This window comes from Brassica oleracea, chromosome C6 (genome assembly GCF_000695525.1).
Source record: "Brassica oleracea var. oleracea cultivar TO1000 chromosome C6, BOL, whole genome shotgun sequence".
In the NCBI taxonomy this organism is placed as follows: domain Eukaryota; kingdom Viridiplantae; phylum Streptophyta; class Magnoliopsida; order Brassicales; family Brassicaceae; genus Brassica; species Brassica oleracea.
The window spans coordinates 1,537,280-1,548,943 of record NC_027753.1 but is presented as its reverse complement, the minus strand read 5'-3'; the positions used below and the strand labels follow the sequence as shown (position 1 = coordinate 1,548,943).

The following is an 11,664-nucleotide window of genomic DNA, read 5'->3' as shown; positions in this document are numbered from 1 at the left end:
TCAATATCCTGAAACTTCACATCATTAGGGCTAAAGATAACATTGCAATGTAAATCAGTGGTACATCTTTTAACAGATAATAAGTTTGATGTGAATTCAGGCATATATAAAGCTTTAGACTCTTTATCAAATAGATTTAGATTTCCTATTCCTTTAATTGCAATTCTATCACCATTTGCAATCATCACATTTCCACAAGCAGGTTCTATATCCTTAATGAGACTAGTGTCACTCTACAATCAAGGGTTTTATCACATTTTTAGCAGCAAGGGTTCTAGGCAAATCATTCAAGCTGTTTAGAAATCTAGATGCATCATTCATCTCACTGTTATGACTTAGATAACCATGAGTTCTATCTATGTATGATGCAGCAAGAGAGTATCCTAGAGGAGTGTTCATACAGTTACCATTCTCCTTGAGAGCTTTGATAAGAGCATTAATGTCTAATCTCCTTATCATCTCACCATCAGTGCCCTTCCCCGGAGTGTGCTGAGTGGTTAAGGCCTTCCCTTCACCTTCTCGCATGGCCTGTCCAGCTCCAGATGTTCCAGCTTCACTAGCTCCATCAGATAGATGCGCCCTTGCCTCTCTATCCTTCATGAACTTGGTGGGCTTGAGATGGGGGTGTAGAATCCAGCATTGGCTCCTCTTATGGCCCTGCTTCTTGCAATGATCACACTTCCCTCCAAACCTTCCCTCCTCAGTCCGGTAAGCCGCCTTGTTTGCTTGGATAGCATCAGCTTGATTCGCAAGTGTGAGCTCCCCCTTTCCTCCAAACAGCCCAACTGATCCCTCCTCTCTTTGTATCTGAGCGCATACATCTTCAAGGGAAGGCAAGGTGAGCAACAACCCAAACACTTGATCCTGCTCTCTTCTCTCCATGAGAACATCTTGATCAGTGGTGTTAGGCCTCAGCATCTCTAGCTCAGACCATAAGGCTCTGAACTTTCCCAAGTGTTTAGTAAACTCCACCTCTTCTTGCACAAGCGTGTTGATTGATCCCTTCAACTCAAACACACGGCTCAGATTAGAGATGTTACCATAGACCTTTTGGAGCGTATCCCACAGGTCCTTTGGCGTCTCACAGTAGCTGTAGGCTTCCAAGATTGAAGCTTCAAGCGATCCATGTAGTACCGTAAGCACCTTCAAGTCATCTTGATCCCACTTCTCTTGATCTACCACCATCAGCTCTTGACCGCCTTCTCCTTCTTTAGCAACTGGTTTTGGAGCTCCCTCTGAGATATGGCTCCATAAACCCTTGCTCCCAACTGCCGCCTTCACCAAGCGAGACCACAACAGGTAGTTAGTACCACCCTTCAATGTAACCGCAACCGAGAGAGCCTTGCTCTTGCTTTCTTCCATTCCAAATGCTTAAGACCAACCGTGATTGAAATGAAGCTGAAGATTACTGAGATTTAGAAACCAGGAAATGGGGAACCTGGCTCTGATACCATGAAAGTTTAAGAGAATGAAATGATTTAGAGAAGATTAAGGACCAGAATGAGAGATTATGAAGAGATTAGACTAGAATCATGTTTAGGAGAGTATGAACTTCAAGAGATAAACTCAGAACTGTATGATTTCTTATTAATGACAAGAGTTACAATATATAGTGTGAGATCATAAGGGTTTTCGAAATCAAAGAGATAAGCTAAGCATGTGAAGTCAACAAGGAGAAGATAAGCTTTCTTTGGACCGGCCAATCAGCTTCTCCACACGCTTGGAGCATCCGGCATCTTGGACCAAGATGCTCTTGCCTTTCCAGCTGTGCCAGCCTGTCAAGCCGCGCCTCTTCTTATCCTCCAACGGTCTGATCCATCAGCCAAAGTCTCTCCTTTCCACATGAGTTACTCGGGTAACTCCTTGTGACCGTGGTCGAGGTTTCACCCATCTGAATGTGTACGGACCGTACGGCCTTGTACGGCCTTGTACGGTCAGGCCATTGTGAACCTCTCCCATCACACCAATGCTTAACACACCCTCTTCAGCCTTAACCCCTTTGTGCTTCACATCTTTATACGCAACTCTTCAACGCTCCCCCTCAAGCTCAGCTTTATGAATGCTCCAATGAGAACTTAAGCTTGTAATCGTTGGTGAATATTTGATGTGCAGCCTTCAAAACATCATCTTCATTCTGGCCACTACTCCTCTGTTTGGATGCAGCGTCATAAGACCCCACAAACTTGCAGACACCTTCATTTATCTTTCCCCACCTTTGCTTACAGTGGCTAAGCTCTCTCTTAGGGAAACCAACCACCTTCGGACTTGCATTATAATAAGCGGCAATCCTCTTCCAAAAGGTTCCTGACTTTTGCTCATTTCTAACTACTGGATCCTTGGAGGTGTTCAGCCATGAACTAATGAGGACCAGGTCTTCAGCTGTTGTCCACTTGCACCTTTGCTTGTTTTTCTCCTCACCGGTTTGTGCACGTGAAGAAGATCCCTCAACGGTTGGACTAGGTGAAAAACTTAGTAACCGAGATGGATTTTCATTGTTGGGTACTTGACTGTTTAGTAATTCTAAAAAGCTAGAAGATTGGCTTTGAGAATCCATAGAGAGAAGAAGTTAAGAAGAACGATGAAGGAGATGATAAGAAAGTGAAGGAGGAATGTGTGTTTATAGATGGTAGAAAAGGAAGAGAATATGCATTCATGTCAACCAACAAACAAAAACGAGTTCAAATTCACTCCTATTTATCACCCAACCATTTTCTGGATAGCCATCACTTCTGTTTATCACACCATTATCTAACTCTAACCACCACATTAATTACAGTCGATTTAATTCTAACCACAGACTAAACTAAACCAATTCATCCACAACCAGAAAGGCAGAGTAACACTAACCTTATTTGTGCTCTCAACCTTTGCTCCCTTCTACTTTGCTCGCTGAACCTTGATCTGATTACTGACAACTAAACGACAGAAACAAAATTGATTCAGTTAGCAGAAAGCAAAACAACAGACAAATCAAGTTTAATAAATCTATTAGACTACAATTCAAACCACTTAGCAAATCAACACAACACCTCAGTCTTAATTGAAACAAACTAACTAACTAATCATATTTGATCCATCGTTCTTAAAACAGAACATACTCGAATCAAACACATAAAAATTTTGAAATTCAGTTTAGAACAAGATATACAATCAACTATCACATGCATAACGAAACAACACTGCAACAGAACTTGTTTACCTTTCGATTTGAGGTGAGAGACCGAGGGAAATCTTCGAGTACAAGACCCACCGCGAGATAGATTCGCCGACAACCAACAAACTACACAAAGAAACAACCGATCAGAGTAAGAATATGCATAATCTAAGACATGCATGAAAAATCGCTTACCTTTCGATTTCAGGAGAACAACCGAGACAGAGCTCCGTCGCGTCGAGGAGAACCACCGAGAGAGAGAGGTCGCCGACGCGAGCCACCGAAGGATACGTCGCCGCTGGAAGCCACCGAAGAGACGTCGCCGAGAGGAGTCACCGAAGAGACGAAGAAATCGCCTTCGTCGAAGAGAGGTTTAGAGAGAGAGAGAGAGAGAGACGGAGAATGAATTGAACGCGTGAGACGCGTAATCTCTCCTCTTGCCTTCATTACGTGACACGTATCTTCCAAGAGACGGGTCTTCTACACCTTCCGGAAGAGGTGAGTTTCACTCTTTCTTCTTTCTTTTCATTTTTTTAATATATTTTTGGCCCAAGAACCCACTTAAAGGCCTGCGTTGAAGATGGTCTAAGAGCGAGAGACAGAGCACGGCTGCTCCCGACGGTGGCGAGGGTACCCGACCGCGAAAGTAGCAGATTGAACGAAGACATTCGCTCCTTGTTTATTTGAGGGAGAAGATACCTATGGCTCTGAATAATCTTCGGGTGGTTTTGTCAGAGTGGATTTTTTGTCCACTTTCAACAAAATATATAAACAAATTTTTTACAACAATAACTTTTTTTTTTTTGGTCAAATTTACAACAATAACTAAACTAGGAAAAAAAAACCACTGACTTTGATAACTAACCCAGAGCACGGCAGCACAGCGTGTACTCTTGTCTACCATTATATTATATGCTTTTGATATATAATTGATTGAGAAATTAGGAAATAATTTCTTACACAGTCGAAATTTGTCCATGTAGATAGTAATAACTTGTCATTTTTCTAGTGTCGACATAATATATAACATATCATACCAGTTTCATTGATATGTGTAATTTTTGGTTATGAGATGCAAATTCCGTAATTTTCTTAAAAGAAAATTCTTGCTGCAAATTACAAATCGGTAGTATAAATTTTAATATTTAACAAAAAAATCTGTTTAAAGGAACAAGTAAATTTTTTCGCCCAAATCCACTAAGTATTAAACATCAGGGCCACAACCCAAATATAAGAAAAGACAAACAGAGTAATTAGTTTCTGTGTATTGAAATGGATCGAAAGCAATAGTCCATATTCATGTGGTGTCTAGAATAATATGATTTAGTTTCGCGTATCGGATGAATCGAAACTAAAACTTGTTCGTGTCTCGAACGCTTTCTTTTATCATCCGGACCACGAGATCCCGGACAAGATTCAATTCATTCGTTTTTTTCTTGTAAAATATTCCATTAATTATTATTATACTCGTTAGGCTGAAATATCTTTCAGCCGATATTATTGATCTACCTTGTGAAATATGCACGCAAGCACGTCTTTGGAGGTTGATGTTACACGTATGTGGCCTATATTGTCCCTTAAAGATTAACGCCTTTTTTTTCTTTTTGAACAAATTTATGTACACCGTTGCGAAAATATAAGACAGAAAAATTAAGTGTTCTAACGTCACGAGCTAACTCTTTAAAGTATTTATTAAATAATTTGAGTACACAATATAAATTAGAGTTGAACTAGCCAATCAGAATATATAACTATTTGAGTATTTTAAATACGGAAGGAATCATAATAATTCAGACGGCAATGTGATTTTTAATGAGGTAACTTGTAAGAGTTATGAGCTTATTTATAGAATCTATATTATCAGAAGAATCTCGCGCGCTCCTATTTGTGTGGACATGACATCTGGGGCTTGACAATCAGATCTTGATCTACTTGACGTCTCATCTCTTCCTTCTCATATTTTGTCTAACCTCTATAATTGACACTCACATTCAAAGTTTTTACTCCTTTTTTAATTTTCGTTTGTTATTAGCAAACTATATTAATATTATATACTTGAGATGGCTGATTGGAAAATTATACCGATGTTGATACTTTATCCTTCTTTTTTTTTTCCTTCAAATTGAAATTATATTGATCAAATGGGCGTAGTCCACAGCCGAAGCCCAAATTCACCGGTTTACAACTTCCAAAACCCAAATATGAGATGGGCAACAAAAAACAGCCGAAGCCAAAATAAGAACCATGGCCCAAGGCCCACAAACGCTACTATTTTAAAGCTCAAATTTAAATTTTAAGTGATGCTTTATCCTTCACTTAAAATGTTATTATTTGAAGAATTTTTTTTAACTGAAATCAAAAGGAAAGTACTGAACACCACTACTAAAACATGTCAGAGCATGCATATAAAAAACCGTTTTTTTAATTTTAACTAAAAAAACTAAGAATTGACTCTTGAATTGGTTGAGCTATCCATCCAGCATAAATTGTTTTCTCTTAACTGGTTGAATAGAAATCAAAGGGAAGGTACTGAACACCACTACTAAAACATGTTTTACTTTTTTTTTTTTAATTTTCTTTTGTTGTTAGCAAACTATATTCAACGTTTTAGATAGATATCTCAATCCATCCATTGTTATCCATACTAACACTACAGGTCAAGTCGAAAACTGGTTGAGCTATCTATCCAGCGTAAATTGTTTTCCCTTATTCTAATTATTTTATTTTATTTCTAAGAGCTTCAACTTTTCAATTTATCTCTCCAACTCTGAAATAATCTATAAATTGAGTTCAGATTGTTTTTTCAATAGCAGTAAGTGGTAACCAAAATAAACTATAATACATATTTTTATTTTTATTTTTATTTATTATGAGTTTTTATTTATTTTTGTATATCATCTTATCTTTAAAAAAGAAAAAAAAAATTAAAATTTGCTAGGTGTAGATTGGGGTTCAACTTGTTTCATACCACTTTCAATTCTTCGCGTTCAGAGCAGATTAGAAATGAGTTTTCCTATCTCGATTGAACATTCTAGTGAAATTCAGAACTAATCACCATTATTTTGGAAATTAAGAAGAGCAACCAAAACAAACACAAGAAATAGAATAACCATGTGTTCAAAAAAAAAATATATTTTAAAAAGCAATTATGAGGCTTATCTCATTTGGCTTTATATATACCCCACCACAACCTCTTGTCCATCGTATCTTTCATCATCTTTCCTTCTTCTCCAAAGAAAAACAGTGAAGAAAAAATGAAACTCCTTAACTCCGCTACCTTGATCCTCTTCTTAACGATGATCGTGGTATCATCAGCGATGGATATGTCAATCATTTCCTACGACAAAAACCACCACACCGTCTCTTCCAGAAGCGATGCTGAAGTTTCAAGACTGTACGAGGAGTGGCTAGTGAAACACGGGAAGGCTCAGAATTCTCTTACAGAGAAAGATCGACGGTTCGAGATCTTTAAAGACAATCTCCGCTTCATAGACGAACACAACGGGAAGAATCTTAGTTACAGACTGGGTCTTACGAAGTTCGCGGATCTCACTAACGATGAGTATAGATCCATGTACCTCGGGTCTAGGCTGAAGAGGAAAGCCACGAAGTCCAGCCTTCGCTACGAGGTGCGTGTAGGTGACGCTATCCCGGAGAGCGTTGACTGGAGGAAGGAAGGTGCCGTGGCTGAGGTCAAAGATCAGGGAAGCTGCGGTAAGTTCTCTATTTTCATCAACTATTTGTGAGAAATATTTTTTTATTACTTCTAAACATAGTAATATCTGTCTGGTTCGTTCAAAAAGTATTGGAACTTGTGGGGAAAGACATATTTGCCCCTTCCAAGAATGCTGTGTGAGAGTGTGAGTTCCCATAGTAGTCTTCACTTGTGACTTTTACTGAGAGTAAATAAATAAGTTTTTATGAAACAAATATTACGTGTTAAGACCAAATGAGTATCACTAACATGCTTAGCCACAGAAATATTGAGTTAAATTCTCACTGAAACTACAAAACTAAGTTTTATGAAACAAATATATATTACGAGTTAACACCAGATTGTTTTCTTTTTAAAGTTGAGACAAAGATGAGTAAGTCTCTTTTTTTTAACACAAAAGATGAGTAAGTCTTTAATATGTTCTTGGTCTTATTTTCGAACCATTAACTTGCTTAGTCACAAAATATTGAGTTATTTGGTGGTTGATTGTGTTTGCTTTCATAAGGAAATTTGATATTAGTAGCTGATGTTAATGACCTATGAATCAACTAATTTAATTCTGTATTAATGAAGGGAGTTGTTGGGCGTTTTCAACCATCGGAGCCGTGGAGGGCATAAACAAGATCGTGACCGGAGACTTAATATCCTTGTCTGAACAAGAATTGGTTGATTGTGACACTTCATACAACGAAGGTTGTAACGGAGGTCTCATGGACTATGCTTTTGAGTTCATTATAAACAACGGCGGAATCGATACAGAGGAAGATTATCCTTACAAGGGTGTTGACGGACGTTGTGACCAGACCAGAGTTAGTGTTTTGTTCTGGAATAATAATTCTAAACAACCTGTGGATGATTTTTATTTCACCTTTGTTGGTTTATTGATGCAGAAAAACGCTAAAGTTGTTACAATCGATTTATATGAGGATGTGCCGGCTAACAGCGAAGAATCATTAAAGAAAGCACTTTCTCACCAACCAATCAGCGTCGCCATTGAGGGTGGTGGTCGTGCGTTCCAGCTCTATGATTCGGTACGTATTTTAATCATGTTCTCTTAGTTCTTAGGAGTTTGATAATTTGACTAAACTGTTTGTATGCGTTTTCTTTCCAAAGGGTATATTCGATGGAATTTGTGGAACAGATCTAGACCACGGAGTTGTGGCGGTCGGATACGGAACAGAGAATGGCAAAGACTATTGGATTGTGAAAAACTCATGGGGAACAAGTTGGGGAGAGAGCGGATATATAAGGATGGAGCGCAACATTGCGTCTTCAGCAGGAAAATGTGGAATCGCTGTGGAGCCTTCTTATCCGATCAAGAATGGCCAAAACCCACCAAACCCTGGACCTTCACCTCCATCTCCCGTCAAGCCTCCGACCCAATGTGACAGCTACTACACATGTCCTGAGAGCAACACTTGTTGTTGTCTGTTTGATTATGGCAAGTATTGCCTTGCTTGGGGATGTTGCCCACTAGAAGCAGCCACATGTTGTGATGACAACTATAGTTGCTGCCCTCACGAGTACCCCGTTTGTGACCTTGATCAGGGAACTTGTTTAATGGTAAGTTTTGCTTCTCCCACTTTTCAAGGAAACAACCTATTAATGGTAATTTTTTGAATCTTCTGGGAATATTTCATTTGCAGAGCAAGAACAGTCCGTTTAGTATCATGGCCATAAAGCGCAAGCCCGCAACACCATTCTGGTCACAGAGCAGGAAGAACATTGCGTAAGAAGATGGTGACACTGCACATTTGTTTCTTCAGAGAGAATTCTGACTCATATGAGCAAGAGATCTCTGAAGAGATTTGTCAAATTATTGTATGTTGTTGTTTATGACATAAGGATACATAAAAATGTAGCTGTTGGGTATTGTGTATATATTAAAAACCATAAGTTGCATTTAGTCTCTTAGTTGTGTTTCATTGATACATAAAATTTATTGTTAACTTGAAAAGGTGTACAATAATACAACCTGGCTATGTTATGGGGAGTACTCCGTTCCTTACGTGGACAGAATGTACTTTCTCTCTATATATAATCACTACTATTAAAAAGAAATATTATTAAATTTGAATTGTTATATTAATTATGCACTCTAATATGCGACTGAATAACTCAATTATTTAATTGATTAATTCAACTATTAAATATTTTTAATTCTAAAATTGCAATTTAATAAATCGTACAATATCTTTTCCCAAATATTAGCATACAATTCTTTTTAATAATATTAAAATTTTATAAAAATCTAAATAAATAATTTTCGTAATTACTACACATTGATATTAAATTTTAAATAAATGATCAAAATTAAAATCTTGAAGCATAAAACAAAAGATATATTATTTTTGAATTTGGTATTATATATAATAATATTTAATAATAATTCAGAATCTATAATATAATAGGAGAGTTTTTCTCCCCCTGAGACGACATGTCAGTATTTTTTAAAGGGGCCGAATTTGTTTTTTTGTATAACACTTACGTCGCCCTGGCTATATTAACTAAAGTTTACTTGGCCCAGTGGTATAACCTGCTCATAGTAAAGCTTGAGAATACAGGTTCGAAGACCCCTGGCTTCTTTTTTTCGGATTCCACTTTTTCTTATTTTTTCTAGGTTGACGAGTGGGTTTTCTGATGTCTTTAGCTGAGGACTCTTATTCTTGTTGAAACTTGTAGTTGATTAGATCGAGTAGTGTCCTTGCATTTGAATTGTACTACTTTTACAAAGTTGGTTTAATTCACCATGTGCTTCGCTTATACATGTAGCATGTTGTTTCAACAAGTCTATCGATTTTGTTAATTTATTCTATTCTCTAATATGTGATGGAAAGCTTGGAACATGTGATGAAACGTGGTGCTTTTGTAGCAGAATTTCCCTATGGTGAACAAGCAGTGGAAAAAGTATAGGCTCTTGATTTTTGTCCTCTTGATCGGATCTTATTTGTGTATCTTCTGTAAGCAGATCAAAAGAAAATGTAACATTTGAAGTTAAGTAATTTACGATGATCCATTATTGTAAAACTTCTCTTCAGTTATGAATCTTCTCTGTTTTGTACACCTCTGCCTCTCTCTCTCGTCCAACATTTATTTGTCTTGTTCTTGCATATCTCCACACTATTATATGTTCACTTGACTCTAAAAATGCCCCACGTCAACTTGACACCTAAAAATGACTTGCAAACCTTGAACAGAAAGTTAATGCAATCATTCCCAAAACTCTCAACGACCGTATTGTAGAGAAAACTATGAGAGACTGTCTTTTATATGCTTTATACTTTTTTTTATTTGTGTAAACCAATATGCTCTTTGTATAGTCTTTGATCCTTGTTATAAATGAAATTTTCATAGTTGTGAAAGATTGCAGCAAACTTGCTTGTTAGCCTTAATCAACATCGGTAACGTCTACCTTGTCGCCAACAAGTCTATCATACATGTATTGCTTTGGCTTTGACTAAATATGAAAATACAAAAAAAAAACCAAAACAGTCTTTCCCAAAGTCGAACTTAGAGCATCATTAACGGGGTATGCAACTTAGAGCATCATTAACGGGGTATGCAACTCCCGTCTCTTAGTATTAATTGGTTAACAAAAAAAAATTAGCATAATTATGAGGAAACATATCTTAATTAGGGGAAATAAGAAACGCCTCTTCTGAGACACGTGTTGTCTTTTTGGTTGTTCTTGTATGTTTCTCTCTCTCCATGGAAGAAAATCACCGCATCTCAAACCCGTCGACGGAAGCAAACCCGTGCCTCTATCGATAGATCGTAATCGAATTGGGGAGGTGTAGAGGAACCGATCAACATGGGTAACACAGATAAGCTGATGAATCAGATATGTGGATTTGTATGATTGTTTGATTTTTTCTGGGTAGAGAGAAAGGTTTTGTATGATTGTTTGACTGTTTCTGGGTAGAGAGAAAGATATGTGGATTTGTATGATTGTCTAATGAATCAGATATGTGGATTTGTATGATAGGTGAATGTGGATTTGTATGATTGTTTCTGGGTAGAGAGAAAGGTTTTTTCTTTATGGAAACCCAAGAGGAAAGTAGCGTCCTTTAGTCTTAAGGTTCAATCTTTGTTATAGGCCTCGGCGTTCGGATCGGTTTTTTTGGATTTCGGTTCTCTTTTATAACATCTCCTAGGTCTCATTCTAGTAAATTTGCAAGTACGGGTCGGGTTCGGATATAACACATTGGGTTCGAGTCGGTTTTGTATCACATCATAGAACCTATAAAGTAATCATATATCATTCGGATTCGGGTTATATCAGGTCGGTTCGGATATACCCGAAATAAAATCTAAAATTTAAAAATAAAACATAAGAAATATATATTTATTTATATATAATTAAGTATTTAAGGTAGTTATTTTGAAATACTTATTGTTAGATAACATATCAAAATAAATATGAAATTGAATATTTGAAGTATATATTCATGTTTCATATAATTATATTGTATATTATTTTGGACATTCGGATCGGTTTCTTCGGATATTTTTTCGGATTTTTCGTTTTTTTTCGGTTTTTCGGGTTACCCGTTCGGGTTCGGATATGTTTTGTACCACCTTACAAAATCCATTCGGATATTATTTACATTTCGGACCGGATACGGATCGGATTTTTCGGTTCGGATTTTGGGTTACGGATATTATGCCCATGCCTAGTTACGTAGATGACTTTGAATGTAGCTTCTTGATCTTAGAGAGTTAAAGTGTAGGAAGATTTTTAAAAAAGTATATGTTATTTTGTAACGGAAATATTTTTGCTTTTGATTGAACTGTC

The 11,664-nt window shown here is 37.2% G+C and overlaps 1 protein-coding gene across 1 annotated transcript; it reads left to right on the top strand.

The window, feature by feature from the left end:
• Nucleotides 1-6,433: 6,433 nt before the first annotated feature.
• Nucleotides 6,434-8,862, top strand: LOC106300177 (cysteine proteinase RD21a; the record flags this gene model as incomplete). Its single annotated transcript, XM_013736270.1, is given in 5 exon segments — nucleotides 6,434-6,868; nucleotides 7,443-7,678; nucleotides 7,760-7,900; nucleotides 7,983-8,432; nucleotides 8,516-8,862. Coding segments are annotated over 5 exon segments (1,332 nt in total). The 3' UTR covers nucleotides 8,603-8,862.
• Between the last annotated feature and the right edge of the window lie 2,802 nt (nucleotides 8,863-11,664).